Source organism: Haliotis cracherodii, unplaced genomic scaffold (assembly GCF_022045235.1).
Source record: "Haliotis cracherodii isolate W230 unplaced genomic scaffold, xgHalCrac1.p SCAF_16, whole genome shotgun sequence".
Taxonomy (NCBI): domain Eukaryota; kingdom Metazoa; phylum Mollusca; class Gastropoda; order Lepetellida; family Haliotidae; genus Haliotis; species Haliotis cracherodii.
In genome coordinates, this window is record NW_027266271.1 from 21,667,460 (window position 1) to 21,685,712 (window position 18,253).

General features: G+C 40.7%; 1 protein-coding gene across 1 annotated transcript in view; it reads right to left on the bottom strand.

Annotated features, from left to right (window-relative positions):
• LOC139463929 (ankyrin repeat and IBR domain-containing protein 1-like) overlaps positions 1–15,784 on the bottom strand; it is a 38,738-nt gene extending 22,954 nt beyond the window's left edge. The window contains exons 1-11 of the mRNA XM_071245370.1: positions 15,697–15,784; positions 11,314–11,525; positions 9,427–9,628; positions 8,971–9,027; positions 7,723–7,848; positions 7,346–7,399; positions 6,362–6,479; positions 4,708–4,883; positions 3,965–4,053; positions 3,022–3,166; positions 1,079–1,263 (exon numbers count right to left, since the gene is read on the bottom strand). Coding sequence (XP_071101471.1) covers positions 1,079–1,263; positions 3,022–3,166; positions 3,965–4,053; positions 4,708–4,883; positions 6,362–6,479; positions 7,346–7,399; positions 7,723–7,848; positions 8,971–9,027; positions 9,427–9,628; positions 11,314–11,501 — 1,340 coding nt within the window. The 5' untranslated portion in view covers positions 11,502–11,525; positions 15,697–15,784. The remainder of the gene's footprint in view (positions 1–1,078; positions 1,264–3,021; positions 3,167–3,964; positions 4,054–4,707; positions 4,884–6,361; positions 6,480–7,345; positions 7,400–7,722; positions 7,849–8,970; positions 9,028–9,426; positions 9,629–11,313; positions 11,526–15,696) is intronic.
• Positions 15,785–18,253: the final 2,469 nt, after the last annotated feature.

Consider the following 18,253-nt stretch of genomic DNA (forward strand, 5'->3'; position numbering starts at 1 on the left):
TTAGCTATCACTATATTTCATCAACAACCAGACCTGTTCGTCACGGGTGGAACGAGCATTCATTGTAATCTTGAGACGCCCAATGCTAACACCGTATTTGTGCGTGCGTGATTCCTGTGCACCCCTTCGAGTTGAGTTGATTGGTTCAACTGTGTCATATGGCCCTGTGATGCAGGGGTAGCATTATGCAGATGGCTGTTACAATGAATGCTCGTTCCACCAGTGACAAACAGGTCTGGTTGTTGATGAAACATAGTGATAGCTAAATAGACAGATTTTTTATTCATGCACCGATTGTCTTTAAATGTAATATCCAGTTATGTATGACTGTTTAATAATCTCATACCAACTTTGACTGGAGTAGGTCCGATAGTTTTTTCAGATATTGTAGTAAACGTCGGTACCTTGAATTACCTTCCAGGCTATTTTTTATAGTTACTTAGCAGGAGCAGGGATACTCCTGGTGCAGAAAGACAGAAAACATTTCTCCTGCTTCACAAAGGAATCTTAGCTATGGTTGTCCCATAGGCTCACAGACACCACAGCATTAATATGACTTGCTGAAACCAGGCCTTGTTGTTCCTTGTGATCATAAAGCCGCTAAATTCAAACAAACCTTCTTCAAAGAATAATGTGTGGCCATGCTCCAGTTATTAATCACTACACTGAAACATTGTTAAGCTTCTGAATACTTAATTTATTACCTCATAAAAATAATAAAATGAAGGCAGGAAGCAAATTTCTAATATCAGGGAAATCAACCATTTATTTATTGTAAGAAATGATTTATGCCAAAAAACATTTTGGTAAGTTCCACATTTGGACATACTTCCATGTTATTTATATCACATTGATCATATACATTTCAGAATACCAGTCAGCAAAATTAAGACAAGGGATATATACAAAGCAAGATTATATTGTATGGTATCATCTTTCGATGTTAAAAGGTCCTCAAATGTATTAAAGTCCCAGTTTGAGAAGTAACGTTCTGGTAAAAGCTGTGTTCATGAAATTACCCTCACAGCTGACCACATTACTCATACCACATGTCCTATTTTCCTCTTGCCCAACCTACCAACAGAAGTAATGCCCTGCCCCACAGTCGACCCCCCGGGAGGTGTCACTTGGGATCTTGATCCGCCCCTGGGGGCCTGATGACGACGATGACGCGGCCTGGTTGTCCAAGTCTGGCAGTTTGACTGCTCGGCCACAGCCAGGATAAGGGCACCATTTCATGTCCGGGTTGCTGTCCACGAATGCCTGGAAAAGCAGTCATATGATATGATAAAGTAACCTTGGTCTGACCATCTTGGTTTCTTACTAACGTCGAAGGGGTCGTTGTCGGCACAGGTACATTTCTGAATACAGACATGTACCCGAGTCAAGATTAGAATACACAAACGTACCTGCTACCCTAAATGGCAGATGAGTCCATATTCCCCAAACCCATAACCGAAACCGGTTCATACTGGAGTTCTGGTTCGCCTGATTATGATAGCATGCGTGCATCGCGGAATATTGCCGGAATATTAGATTAATGTATGTGTGTCACTGTGTATGACTGTTTCCTATATGATACGCTGGAATTCATCTCAGGAGTACTGCCATGTTGAATTAACCGCGGTTTGGCACACAGAAAATGACGAATATGTAAAGAACAGCAGTAGAAACTAACAGGTTTGGACCACTAGTCCTTTTAATGATAACATGTAGCAAAACCCTTAAAAAGGGAAAATTTCTACTAGTCCTTATGATACCTTAACTATTGGGCAATTTGGCAAGGACTACAGGACAAGTGCCAATTTCTAACGCTGAAGAACCGGTTACGCGCATTGCGCCCTTCGGCCCTGCGGCAGAATGGACTCATCCTAGGGTGCGTTTCTGTATTCTGATTTTGGCTAGGGTACATTTCTGTATTCAGAAACGTACCTGGGGTACATTTCTGAAATACCTGTGCCGACGACCCCTTCAGCTTTACGTACTTGTCCTGGCTACCTGCAGCCACTGTCATCATCAAGTTGTTTGATTCAGCAATAATTCCATAATCAGAGTGTTATGTTTGTTTTATATACTTATCCTGCATTATATATTGCTCTTACTACCAAAGTCCTGACTGGAATGGAATGACGATCTATCAGCATCTTCAGTAACTCATTCACCCAATATGACGTCCCAGACCATTGTGACATCTGGTGTCGGAAGACATGCACCCTTTATGTTGCTACTGTCTTCAAAACGTCTCTCAGGACTGATGGTACAATGCTGAGGAAGACAATAGTCACGGGATGGCCCTTGGGTAATGTAGGATAAGTCTATAAAATTAACATAACACTTATTCGAGCCTTTCCTCCCTGAGAACCCCAATCGGCCGCCAATGCTGGTTCCACCTCATGATTCCTGCCTCAAAGGGAATTCACACATGGCTGGTAGCCGCCCTGGTGGGTGTTGAAATTATATAGGCAGGCATGTCTTCCGACACCAGATGGGGACACAAGATGTCATGGGGTCAGGGGTCATTTTGGGCAGTAGAGTTACTGAAGACCCTGATAGATCATCATGCATTTCCAGTTAGGACTTCGGTAGTAAGAGTGAGTGAGTGAGTGAGTGAGTTTGGTTTTATGCTGCTTTTAGCAATATTCTAGCAATATCACGACGGGGGACACCAGAAATGGGCTTCCCACGTTGTACCCATGTCGGGAATCGAACCCGGGTCTTCGACGTGACGAGTGAACGCTTTAACTACCCGACCGCCCCTCGGTAGTAAGAACAATGCGCAATACGTAATGCAGGAAAAGTTAAACATATCCAGTTATATGACTGCAGCCTCTAAATTATTGGGTCAGGACTAGACAATCCAGTGATTCATATTGTGAGCAATGATCCAACATGAAAAGGGAAATTATTCCAAAAAGAAAACTGCTGCTTTTGAAATGGTTCATTTGTGGTCCTGTAATACTATTCCCTCTTTTGACTAAGTCAACACTTGAGCGTAAACATGATAAAAAAACAGCACATTACCTTGATATCAAACTGCAGGTACCTGAGGGCCATGTCTCTGGACACAACACTCTCTATCACATCTACAGGTACCAGCATGGTGCAGTCAAATGCTGGGCAGGTAATGTGGTGGGCGTCGCCCTCTTGGATCTTCAAGTTCAGGTATCTACAAACATGACAGCGGATTATTGACGGTTGCAAGAATAGATTAAAGTCTACCTAAATCTAAGACTTAGAGTACATCATTGGGATGAAATGATGTAAAAGAATTCATTCACTGATTAACAATATTATGACTTTTCATCATTATAATGCCAAAAAAAATTAGAGTGAGTGAGTTTGGTTTTACTCCGCTTTTAGCAATATTCCAGCAATATCACGGCGGGGGACACCAGAAATGGGCTTACACATTGTACCAATGTCGGGATTCAAACCCGGGTCTTCGGCGTGACGATCGAACACTTTAACCACTAGGCTACCCGACCACCGCCTGCCCCCCCCCCCCCCAAAAAAAATTAGATGTTGTTTAAATTGGATGAGATTAGTTCACTTATAAAGACAAGTGCAAGCACTTGTTTGTGTGGCTGCTGGTATTAGTCCAGACTTCTTGTGCCTAGCCCACTGAGATACCATGCCACAGTTTAACATGGATACCACACTCAGACACATAATACCATCTCCGAGTCAGTCAGCGCTTGTTTTAACCCCTTAGTTCCCTTAATGCTGAGAGCCAGGCAGAGAAACAACAAGTACCATCTTTTACTGTCATTTGGTATGATACGGCCAAGGAATAAAACCACCGACTTTCTGCTCTCCGGGCAGATGCTATCCAGCAAAACATGTTTACAATTAAGAAGTACATGAAAATCTGAAATCATGATTACATCATGGGAGATGACAGCTCTCATTTATGTACGGAACAATTATGTTTATTGTGAGCTGGAAATATTCAGGAACTACCCACCTTTCCCAGCATTCTCGGCAAAAGTCGTGGTCACACGTCATGTGGACTGGTTCATCCGAAATGGGAAAAGTACAGGCACAAATTTCACACTGCAAGAACAGTCACAACAGTCATATTATTATTTCAGTCTGTAACTGTGTCAGTTTATAATAGGACTTGGGTATTAACATCATAACAGTAACCATGGTAACCGTTTGTTAATTTTGTGTTATAGGTAGATCAAAGGTGTAAAGCTGTGACTAACTGTTGATGGAGAAGTATAAATAAAAGAATCTAAAATCATTTTCCCTTCTGACGTGACCCCTAATGGGATGTCCTCAGATCTTTGTTTAGCCGTAGTGAGAACTAAAGTCTGATTTTAATGAGATTGTTGCTCTAGTTTATCCTTGTTTCTAAGGGAGGTAACCCCAAAATCCGGGATTTGAGATTTAAAAATAAATAAATATAAAGCATTGGATTGACGACAAAATACCAAAAGACATGGGGCAAATTAATATGCTTAAAATGATTCATCATTTGATGCTAAGATAGCGTTCTATGGGTTACGAACGATATGGAGCTATCATGAGGTTCATGACATTATGACTATATCTTAACATTGTCTGAATCCTTGCGATCACTTTACAATAACCGTAGCCCTAAGATCATTTCAATATCCAAAGGCCTTCTAGGTCTACTCTATTATTAGCCAAGTCATGTTTCTAAATTTGATTGAGACATCGTTTGTTGTCATGTCAACATGCCTCAGTATCAGGACTGGCTGGCTCCGACTTGCTGGGACTTGGCAGAGGACTTGCTAGATGTTCCTGAACTTGGGGCTTCTCACTGAACAGTGTGGCAGGGGGGGTAACTCCGCATCGCTCACAGCAAGCAAAAGCATCGGTCATCCATGATTCAAGCAACGCCTCCCGTGACCATTCTAAGAAGAGGAATTCAAATGTGTCAGAAAATGGCTTCTGAAGAATGTAATGAAGTTATTTCACTATAAATGGGGGCCTGTAAATAAACATGCTGGTGATTCTTATAGTGAAGAATGATCCATGCTGTCGGGGTATGATGGATGACACGCAATCAACCAAGTCACTAACCCTGAGCATTCATTCCAATGAGTCGCCACTTACAACCATCATAGGTTGCTGGAGACAACCCAGAATTCCCACAGGATTATTTCCTATGTATCCATAAGAATAAATGAATAATTCAAAGAGTTACAATTCTCCAAACTTACCGAATATCAAAAGACACAATAATGGATTCTTGGGAAGAATAGATCATCCCAGTACCCTGTGCCAGTCATACAAGAAGAGTGAGGTGAATTGGGGTTTAATGCACTTATATAGCAATGTGCATGCACAGGTGCTGTGTAGCTGCTTGTACTAGTCTGGAGTGATGCCGATTTTATAGTGCTAGCCCACTGAGATACCATGCCGAAGTGAACATGAATACCCAACTCAGACACAGTATACTGACTCCGAGCCGAACAGGCCTTGTTTAAGCCCCGTAATGACGGGTATTAGGGTAACAACAAGTACCATCTTTTAACATATTTTGGTATGACGAGGGCAGGGATCAAACCCCGGACCTTCCGCTCTCCAGGCGAACACTCTACCACTGGACCACGGAGGCGGTTCATTAGAGAAGACTAAAATGAGCATGTGTGACCTTGCTTATTGCATGTCAACATGCACAATGTCAACCTCAACTACATGGATCAATTATTCACAGGCAGTCTTTACAAAGGTTGAATACTGCTGACAGCATCATAAAACATGCATCAATTCAATATAAGTTAGTAAGTTTTGATAGTATTTCAGATATTTCAGTTATACAATGCAGTGATGAAGGTCTTCGATTTACTACCTTGGTGTTGACACACCTAACCATAATTATTTGTTTGTTTGTTTGTTGTTTAACACCGCACTCAATTATGTTCCCGCTATATGACAGCGATCTGTAAATATCGAGTCTGAACCAGACAATCCAGTGATTGACATAATGAGCATCGATGATGACATGCATCCACCAAGTCAGCAAGCCCGACCACCTGATCCCGTTAGTCGCCTCTTACAACAAGCACAGTCGCCTTTTACAGCAAGAAAGGATTGCTGAAGACCTATTTTTCTAACTGGATCTACCCTGGATCTTCACGGGTCCTAAACATAATCAGGGCAACACAGGATTCAAATACACGATCTTACGTTTCTGTTATGCCTAACAGAGGCAACTCCTCACAGTTAAACCAACAGGATTATTTTGTGGAACTTGTCCAATTCAGACCAAATCTGGGATTCAAACCAACGCCCACCTGAGCAATGTAACTCTGCGCAGTGAATTGTGGCACCTTAAGACAACTGAGTCACCCGTACCGACCCTAATTAAGTAAGAACAGCAGCCTACCATGGTTCCTGAGCAGGGCCTCTGCTGTGAAGAGCGGCACACTCAACATGTCGGCCGTCTCCACCAGCAGCTGATCCTTGGCTTCCTGCAAGTCCTGAGCCCGCAGACCAGAGTACTCCTGCAATACACAGAACATAAACAGAATGCCTCCAAGTAACTGGGAGCAATCACAAAAAACGCAACATGTCGCATTTCTTTCTGAAGAAAATTCCTGCTACTGACACATACTTACACTGCAACTCAGTGGTACTGTTAGTTGATGAATGATCATGTTGTGACTATTGTTTGTGTTATATGAAGTCAATGATAAACGCACTTCCTATGTGTAACTAGACATGTACATGGAAAAGTAACGCATGAATCGGTCACAAAATAAACCTGAGGATATATACTCAAGGTAAGATTTGTAGTGAAACACAAATTACAAACAGAATCAGTGTTAAACATTTACTGCCGTGAATATGTCACGCTTCTTGCCAATTTCATCCAATTCAGACAGTTGGTTGCATTTCTTCAATTTTAACACACTCTTTCTCTGGTTTAAATACAAAAATTCATTCACAAGGTTACCAATGAAAACATTCCATGTCACAATAACCATGATAACTTTTGCCTCTGAGTATCCCGATGTTATGGGTTTTCGGACGCTTAAGAAACATTTGTAGTTTTCTCTCTAATCACATGAACAAATGTAAAACATCTCATTAAGTTATAAAAGACAACTTTCTCTTAAAAACAAGCCATCATCTGAGTATTTACAATATCTGTGTGATGCTACACCCCCCGTTATAGTGTGAGTAATCGTGATAAACATGGCTGTCCGAAAATGTATGACATCCGAAACCCTATGATCTAACGAAATGGATGTTGAGAGGGTACTGTCAATCTCAATGATAAAGAAGAGAGTAAACTCTCTATATGACAACTACTTATCAGGCTGAACTGAATACCCACAATTCAAAGATGGATCATGTACGCCATTACCTCAATTGGTGACAAGGTGAAATCATCTTCTTCCTCTTCAGGCACACCATCAGTCTGATAACAAAGGGAGGACATTAACACAGCAGCCAGGAATGCCCAACCCTGCATCACTTTTGGATCCAGGAATGCCTACCCCTCCACACTTTCCCCGATTCAGGAATGGCTACCCATGGACCCCTACAGGATCCAGGAATGTCCACTGCACCTTTTCTGGATCCAGGAATTCCCACCCCTTCCAGATCCAGGAAAGCCCACACTTCCACCCTTTCAACATCCAGGAATGGCCACCCCTGCACCCCTCCTGGATCCAGTAATGACCATATATTAACCATGTTAACATTTGTCTTAACTACCAGAATCACTCCTGAACTACTCACCGAAAATACCATCTTTGATTCCAGATAGAGAGCTATGTCTGAGTGTCCGTTTTTCTCTGCCAAGTCACATGGGGTCAAATTGTCATCATTTTCAATGAACAGAGGAGCACCATGATGGACCAGCCACTGTTGAAAAAAATAACATTACTCTCAAACATATTTTTTAAAAATAATAATGATAAACAAAAGAACAGAGGACAACTCAACGGAAGATTGCGTCAAATGAACTTTCTCTTATCAGCCAATCAGCATTGAAGCAGTTGAATTCTTGGTGTGAGTGAAGCATTCAGACGAGCATATCTGTTTTCTTTATCTTGAAAACAAGTATTATAAGAAGTTCAGAATGCCAAAAATGTATTGCCACGCTACTTTGTTGTAGGTATTTTATCCATCCCGTTGTTTCCTGTTGTAGAATGTCTCAGCATCTACACTCAAACAGCTAATCTATAGAGGGAATATTTGTGCTCTGTGGCAGGTCTTTTTGCTAAGATAGAAATGGTAAAGAAATTAAGCTAAATTCTTTAAGGAAAGTAACACCTGATTGGCTCAAGAACCCATGCAACCTTATCATATATTAGATTGTGTGGTCAGAGTCTGCTTAGGGTTCATCGGACAGGTCCTTCTATGGGGGTTTCCTTAGATCTTCACACAGAGAGGTATTGTATCACAGTAAAACATCTGATGTAATATTAATCAAACTACACATTTATATACCACAGGTAACCAGGTACTACTATCTGCTCAAATGTGGTTTTATTTGTTCCCCGACCAGTCAATCAATTTGCATTCCAGTGACCATTCTCAACTCCCTGGGGAGTATACAACCCAAGCTGCCCAGGGGCACTAGAAGGTTTTTACTTCCACCTCACATAGCGGGTACCCATTCCCTGCTGGGTGAACAGAGGCACATTTGAACTAAGTCACATGCCTAGGGTGACACCACACATGTTTACACTTGTGTTTCAGGTGTATGTACGTATTCATGTTTCCACCATCTGGTCATCAACAATTGGACGAGTGTGTTCTTTCGAGTGCACAGGGTGTATGTACTGTACACTAGGGGTAGTGACAACACTGTAAAGACCAGTAAACATGGTTGGTCCCAAGGCTGAATTACAACCCGGTCACTAGCGGGATACGATCTCAGCACCTGGGGCTTGCTAGCTTGGTGCTTTTGACCACTTGCCCATATGATTGCTTATTACTGCAAACACACTGAAGTACTTGAGATAGTCATCTTGGTCTTACCTCTACACATTTCTTGAGACCAGATGCTGCAGCATAGTGAAGGGACGTGTTCTTCTTCTGGAAATATAGAAATGAATACATTTATATCATGTTTTCAGTGACATAGTAGCTTATATAGTAACATAGTTGCTTATCATTTAATCAACAGCTTAAAATGCCAACAAAGACAGACACTTAACGAAAGTTGGAGTCACACTGATTTTCAAACATTTTCTGCATTGACATGATCTAGGGTACAAACATGTGAAGATTCAGCATCACTGACCAAGTGGTTTCTGAGGAGATGTGGTTTGCAGTGAGAGGACATGCATTTTGAGAGTTATATGCATGTTCATGAAGACTGTCAAGGAAACTACCTTCTAAAATGAGGTGAGAAAGACTCTGAAAGAAAAGTTTGGGACGATTGACACAAAAGGTTCCACAGACACAGCACAGATACAGCACAAAACACCCCACCTCATCTTGGGCGGCAAGGTCAGCTTTCTCCATCTCTCCTTCCTGTAGGGTCGCCCCTCGCCACTTAAGAATAAGTAGCAGACTGTCTGCTCTGCGCTGTCGCACATAGAACTGGGTGCTCTTCTCCATGCACACACAGTGGAGGGAGGTCTCCTTCTTGCCATTGGTCTTATTGGGATTTCCACCTCGTTCCAAAAATATTCTGAAAGCAACATATTTGGGTTTACCGTATTTCCTCTATTAGACACCTGGGCATCTACTAATTTCGTGCAAGCTGTTGACCTGTCATCTATCTGAGGCAGGTGTGTATTAGAGGCCCTGCGTCTATACTGTTTAATGCTGGCACAGTGGCAACTCACTACCTTACCAAATCCCAAATTCTGGTCATACAAAGGGTACATTTGCAGGAAATGTCATTATTAATCACAGTATCAGAAGCCAGCTTCTCACAGAGGACTGGCCTCTAATTTTTCGACAGGTCAAATTGAGGTCGGTATGCATTTGAGGCTCAGCATCTATTAGAGGAAGTACAGTATATCATCTTACTATGGCTCACATTCAATTTACCAATAATATTATCTAAAGAATTAGATGTCTTTTCCATTTATTGTTCAGAAAGCCAAAAGATAAGAAACAAGCACTGTGGGGAATCCTTTAAACAGCAAATCTCCTATAATCATCCATCCTTTCCTTAAATACAGTCATCGAGTCGGGAATATCTAAAATAACACATAGCAAAAGCGGAATTCACTTACTGCACCAGTACAACATCTTAACTGAACGCATCTTGCACAACATGCAATTAATTTGTCTGTGTGGTTTGTTATACAATGCCTTCATTGTACCCAATAGCTACCATTAAAAGCAACTAAAACAGTGAGATGGGTAAAATATTATGCAGGTATAACATGGCATATCAACTTATCATCAGTGAGCATGGTGCTGACTAACAAATTACCACTGCTAACACGAGAATTGGCTGAACATTGAACATTGGGATGTATGTGCGCTTATGGTTTAACGCCACACTCATCAATATTTCAGCTATATGACAACCGCCTGTAAATAGTCGAGTCTGGACCGGACAATCCAGTGATGAACATGCCATCAACCAAGACACCGAGCCTGAGCCCCCCCTTCAAAGTTCCCCCTCACCAGCATAGTAGTGATGTCGAGATTCACTGGTGCACGACACAAAACCTTAAACACTTAATTTGGCGCCAGTTCACATATAACCCTGTAACGATTGTTCATGTTGATCTGCCATCAACATAATTGTTTAATGCCTCACTCAGCAATATTCTAGCTACATGACGGCAGTCTGCAAATAATCAAGCCTGACCAGTCAATCCAGTGATTGACATCGATCCATGCAATTGGGATACCCAAACATTCAATCAAGTTAGACATTGAGCCTGGCCACCTGATTCATTTAATCACCTATTTTGACCAGCATAGTTTGCCCGTGACCTATATCGAAAGGTCTACCATAGATAATAGGCCCCTAATGAAGTAGAATTAACATAATGGGATCAATAACATCAATCAGTGGCACACATTACTCAAGAGGATTCATCAGATCTGAATCATCAAATGCATTACCATATCTTCTTTCATTTGTTTGCATAATGCTGCACTAAATGACAACGGTCTGTTAAGATTCGAGTCTGGATCAGACAATCCAGTGATTGACATTATGAGCATCTATCTACGCAATTGGGATATGATAACATGCATGACCCAAATCAGTGAGTCTGACCACCTGATTCCGTTAGCCGCCTCTTACGACAATAATGGATTGCTGAAGATCAATTCTAAGCTGGATCTTCACGCGTGTTTTCTTTCATTAAAAAAAAGCTGTGTATAGGGTTGCATATGAGTCTATACCTGAGTAATCCCTTCATGCCATGCCGGGCAGCGTAGTGCAATGGAGTCTCATGCTGGTGGGAGTCTCCATAGGAACAGTTGGGGTCGAGAGCCTTGCGCAGGTCACTGTTATTCCCATACAGCTGCAAGGCCATCACCTCGTCCCCATTCTGGAGATGCTTGCGGAACTTGGAAGATGCGCTCCCCATCCTCCTGAGTCCCGTGCATGCAGTCTGTGGAACAACAGAGATGGAACATAGTAAACAGTGTTAGTGTTGGGGTTCTCAGTTTTCTTAATCGTAAATCGTTCATGTTAAAGGGCTATTACAAGGACCCCTTTATTCTCATTCCTAAGTTCATTTACTTTAATTCTTAATTTCTAACTCTGACAGTAAAAAACTGTGCTTCAGACTGTCGGCGGTCTTGAGCATTGTGCATGCTGACCAAAGAAAAATAAAACAATAGGAGTCTCCTTGGTCAAGTTTCAATCCATAAAGTACTTGTAATGTACACAGGGCCTCTTATTTCTATTAGCTGGTTTACAAAAATAACCGACCTAAAATTCAACGTAGACATCCTCCCGAGGCAAAGGATTTAACTGACTTTAAAAGTCCAGTTTCCACCCTTGCCGAACTAGGCTGGAATTTTTGGGTTCAGTTGTAGCGCCACCAGTGGCCATTGCGAGTTATGTACCTTCAATTCCCCCCTACAGACCAATCAGATTGAACCTCTCATACCACTTGCATTTTTTTCAAATAAATTGGCGGCGCCCAATCAAGATGATCTCATCGACATTAAAGACCTTTATTGTAATAAAACGGCTTTTACCCCGCGAAGTGCACCATGTCACTTAAACACAATTAAAAACGTAAAAAGATTTGGAACGATACCTAAACTTAGATTTGACTGTAGTTTTTTTGTTAGAATAACAGTGCTGATAAAAAATTTAAAGCATTTAGTTTCATTTCACCTAATTGATGAACAGAGTCAGACAAAAAAATGCAGTTTTTTCCTAATTTCAGGGATCTTTTGAATGGGGCTTGTAAACCACGCCCTCTCCCCCCCTCCCCCCAAAAGGGGGTATTTAGTAAATATTTATCATATAGACATGACCCTCTTTCATTTTTTTAAATGACGTTTCAGCTACTTCTTGCCCCTTCACCACTTGAATACTGAGTAATCAAACTGAGCTAATATACATGCTGATATTTTCACACAGAAATGTACAAAGTTAACAATATGATTATTAGGGCTGTTACATATTCGGTGAATCGAACCGTAACCATTCAGGAATTGAATTGGTTATTCGTGGCCACTAGAATCGAATATTTATGAATATGCTATCATGTATATTTACTTACCCTGTACCTAAAAATATCCATAACAACATATAAAATGCATAGATTTCTGTCAATGACAACACTCTAATAATATTTAATTTGACAGTATTGTCACTGGTCATTGTCGCAGTTGAGCAGATACTAGTACCTGGATAAGTGCAGTATATGAATGTATAATTTATCAATAATTAACAAACCATGTCAAATAGTTTATGATATTACTGTTTCACTGAACATAATAAATACTACATAAACTGCTGACTTGTTATTGTAATTGTAAATTAATATTCATATTCGTTACCCTATAATCGTGATATGAATCGTATTTTCCTCACAGTGTATTCGTTTATGAGATAACAAAGAGGTGAGGTGAAGTGAATTGGAGTTTAACATCACCTCCAAGATTATTTCACTTATGTAGTGATGTGCATGTGTGTGTGTGGCTGCGTGTACTACTACTAGTCCGGTTTAATGCTGATTTTATAGTGCTATCCCACTGAGATACCATGCCGCAGTTTAACATGAATACCCCACCCAGACACAGTATACTGATTCGGAGCCGACCAGTTCTTGTTTTAGCACTTTAATGCTGAGTGCCAGCCAGGGTAACAGCAAGTACCATCTTTTAACGTCTTTTGGTATGACACGGCTGGGGATCAAACCCTAGACCTCCTGCTCTCCAGGCAGACGCTCTACCACTTGACCACGGAGGCGGTCAAGATAAGAAAGAGATGCCTTGTTTAACAATATCACAAGATAATCAAGATGACCATTTGCGGGTATGATTTGTTATAGCACACTACAGTACATGATGTTGGGTAGGACGATGCCTTGGTCTGTTAATGGCTGGCTGGTTACCTCATTTTCCAATCATTGATGTAGGGTATTGAGAATTTTGCTTTGTTGCCAGGAAATATAGTGGCCAGGATTGTTGATGAGGTCTTCCGAAAGGCCATTTGGGTTTGAAGTCATGTGACTTAAAGAGAAACCTGTGCCAAGATCTGCTTGTATCCTGTCTACGTCTAGATGCCGTAGTTAGAGCCATGTGTGAAATTTAATGTCATTAAAATGAAAAATCAGTTATTTCGATATGATACCTCTCTATATTAATATGATTAAGATCTGAGGACACCTCCATAGAAGGTCACGTCAGGTGAACTTGATTGCCTAATCTAAATGTAGTCTGTGTGGGTTCTAAGCCAATCGGGCTTTCTTATACAATTTGGCTTAATTCTTTTACCACCTCGATTCAGAAATTTTGATCAGTACAAATGAAAACCCACAAAGAACACAAATATTACGTTGATAGGTCCTCCCGTTTGCAGAGCTACAGATATGCTGCGTATTTGCTTAAAATACCAAAAACAAATATTCAAAACCCAATTACTTTCAATTAACTTGCGTACAGAAACGCATGCATTAAATGAAAAACTCAAATGTATAAAAACAGCACGTGTAAATACCCAATGAAGCTTTTTCAGCATGCGCACAATGGGGCAAATTTCCAAAACACAATAACGAGCTAATTTACTTTCCAGGTTAAGCCTGTAGTAAGAACCCTTATATACATCTAAAACATTATTTTATTTTTTTTAAATCTGAAAATGTTAAATCATTTTGTGAAAAACCCAATAGAATGAGGAATAGATGAGCGAAAAATATTGGTTACCTAATGAAAAATGTAATAACCCAAATAAAATAGAAACCTCCGAGTAAAATTTCATTAATCATTCTCAGACAACACTAAGGCTACTGTTCTGATAATAAAAATATAGATGATATATTTTGGAAGCCATTTTCTGATTAATACTGATAAGATGATACAGGTATTATGTATTGCTGTACCGGCAGTATACACTAAAGCTATCTCACTAAGCCAAAGCTTCTAAAATTCAAAGGGATTGGAATATAGAAGGCCAGCATCCCTTCTGTCTGGGTCAATCATTAAGCAAATTGAACTTTATCCATCAAACATGTTAACTACAAATAATAAACATTGTTTTAACAACATAGTACTAATAATAATATGGCAAAGAAAGGCGATACAATCGCCACGGGTAACGCTGACTTTGATCTAAAATATAACAAATCACTCACAAATACAACAACCCAGTGTGTTGTGCGCTTGTATAAACATGATCAGATATTGATATTGATGACACATTTCAGTCGAGTATAAGGTGCAATTCATCAGTCCTCATGTAAGCATTAGATAAAATCAGTTGATTAACACCTGACATTTATCATGTTTATGGTGATTTCAACAAGTTTAGCAGGGTTAGCTCAAAAGCTTTAGTAGCCCGGGTGAAGATCAGATGTCTGTGTAATGTTGAAACAATGGAGAAATTTGTACAAGCCTGCACGAATTTGTATTAACCCAGGGCTAGCGGGCTCCTGTTTAATTCTAACCCTGTTTAGTGCTGCCTCTTTGTGCCATCTGGTACCATATTTGGCCTTAAAACATACACCATATATACAATATAGACTGAGGACACTGCACCAAACCATTACAACACATGGACCATTGGCTTAGTGAAGTAAATCTGTCCACTTTCTGCCATATTTACTCAGAACCACACTCAGACATTTGGTGACTAAACCAATTCGGAATGCATACAAAAATAAACACATACACAACAAATAGGACAAGGCCCAGACAGACAGGGGCACTTAGAGATTTTCCATTTCTGCATTCCGATTTATGAAAATCTCTTTCAAATGCAGATGGTATTCTAGAATTGATTTTATTTAAATGCCTGCATAAAAATAAACACGGCACTAATACTCGTGTCCCAGTCATATCTGACTGAGTCACGAAGTAAACAGACAACATTTCGACGGGTGTGGGTGTTACAAGACAAAACACCAGTCTATTGTCAGCCGTGAGTCTCTCAAGCATGTCGGTCGCAGTCTATAGTTTGGCTTTGTTTATGTCGGAATCGAGAACAAAATACGTCAGCGACAAGTGGATTTTTTTTCTCCGTGACCTCCGAATATGTCGGAATTCTCGACATATTGAAGTTGTTATTCATCGAATGTTCTGTTTATGTTGAGATCACGTTACCTGGACGTAAGGGACACAGCCCTGGTCGACAAAATCACACCACACACCAAAACACAGTCATGCTAGACTCCATGATATATTGTTCCGCTTCATCGCGCACCTGACGGAAGTAGTTCGACGGAAATGTACGGAAGTAGCCGAAGTTCATTTGCGTGTAAGATCGGGCATAAACTTGACAGCTGTATTTCGTATTCAACACTCTTGGTTAACTGTTACCTTTCCAACTTACGTCTTTTATCCACAATTTCACATTCAATACCAACATAAGCACCAAATGTGTTTTGAGCAATAATATACTCTTAATGCATAATTAGTTTTCTTGAATGCACAATTTTAACGTACACGAATGCACGCAAAAAAATAGAATTACAAGCATCCACCTGAATACAAAGTCTCGGACATTTAAGTCAATAAACTCCTCATTGGAAACTAAATATATCATTACCTAATGATACATATATTTATATGTTCAAAAATCATATTTGGAAGCGCCCGTAAAATCTACCATATTTGAAGGTACTGTCTCAGTCAGGACTCCGTCCAAGTTTTGCTTCATGGAGAGAGGAGGGGAGGGGGTGATGGGTGGGTGGGGGGGGGGGGGGGGGGGGGGTCGTCTGTTTTGTCGTTTAACGCCGCACTAAGCAATAATACAGCTATATGACGGCAGTCAGTAAGTAATTAAGTCTGGGCCAGACAATCCAGTGATTTATATCATAAGCATCGATCCACGCAATTGGGATACGATTACATACAATCAACCAAGTATTATAGTCTTACCCGGAATCCCACAGGGTTTAAGGGCGCATTCTCCAATCTTCCCGTGATATCATGACGTACGTATTAAGCTCTAAGGACAACGATGACTGTAGATCGTAGGATCGCGTGCCAGTGTTTTACAGAACAACTTCGCATATCGTATATCCCACTATTCTGAGTTCCATAACAGTCACATCTGTCCTTTATCCCATTTTCGTGTGTTCCATATCAATCACACGTGTCCTATCGCCCTTCATATAACAGTCACACGTGTCCTATATAGAGAATCTCACCGAGTGTCTTTTGCAATCAAATATATCAACGAGTGTTGATATATTGGATATCAAAAGATACTCGAGTGAGATTTTAGTTATCATCCAACATCATTCTTCCTTTTTTTCAGTTTGTTAACAGTAATAAGCAGCGTCTTAAGCGTAAAAAAAGAACTGCTAACAGCTTCAGTGGCAGAGCCACTACTGAGCAATGGTCTGAAAAGCATTGTGATGCAATTTCATTGCAGCGATATCTACAACGTAGATATCGCTTGATCTCATCCAAGCGATATCTCCTGTGGGAGCCAGTTTTGTATGATAAATCCCATTCTTGTGTGTTCCATAACAGTCACACGTGTCCTAAATCCCATTATTGTGTGTTCCATATCAGTCACACGTGTCCTATATCCCATTCATGTGTGTTCCCTATCAGTCACACGCGTCCTATATACCATTATTGTGTGTTCCATATCAGTCACACGTGTCCTATATCCCATTCATGTGTGTTCCCTATCAGTCACACGTGTCCTATATACCATTATTGTGTGTTCCATATCAGTCACACGTGTCCTATATCCCATTCATGTGTGTTCCATATCAGTCACACGTGTCCTATATCCCATTCATGTGTGTTCCATATCAGTCACACGTGTCCTATATACCATTATTGTGTGTTCCATATCAGTCACACGTGTCCTTTATCCCATTCTTGTGTGTTCCATATCAGCCACACGTGTCCTATATCCCATTCATGTGTGTTCCATATGAGTCACATGTGTCCTTTATCCCATTATTGTGTGTTCCATATCAGTCACACGTGTCCTATATCCCATTATTGTGTGTTCCATATCAGTCACACGTGTCCTATATCCCATTCTTGTGTGTTCCCTATCAGTCACACGTGTCCTACATCACATTCTTGTGTGTTCCATATCAGTCACACGTGTCCTATATACCATTCTTGTGTGTTCCATATGAGTCACACGTGTCCTATATCCCATTCTTGTGTGTTCCATATGAGTCACACGTGTCCTATATCCCATTCTTGTGTGCTCCATATCAGAAACACGTGTCCTATATCCCATCCTTGTGTGTTCCATATCAGTCACACGTGTCCTATATCCCATTATTGTGTGTTCCATATCAGTCACACGTGTCCTATATCCCATTCTTGTGCGTTCCATATCAGTCACACGTGTCCTAAATCCCATTCTTGTGCGTTCCATATCAGTCACACGTGTCCTAAATCACATTCTTGTGTGTTCCATATCAGTCACACGTGTCCTATATCCCATACTTGTGTGTTCCCTATCAGTCACACGTGTCCTATATACCATTATTGTGCGTTCCATATCAGTCACACGTGTCCTATATCCCATTCATGTGTGTTCCATATCAGTCACACGTGTCCTATATACCATTATTGTGTGTTCCATATCAGTCACACGTGTCCTATATCCCATTCTTGTGTGTTCCATATCAGTCACACGTGTCCTATATCCCATTCATGTGTGTTCCATATCAGTCAC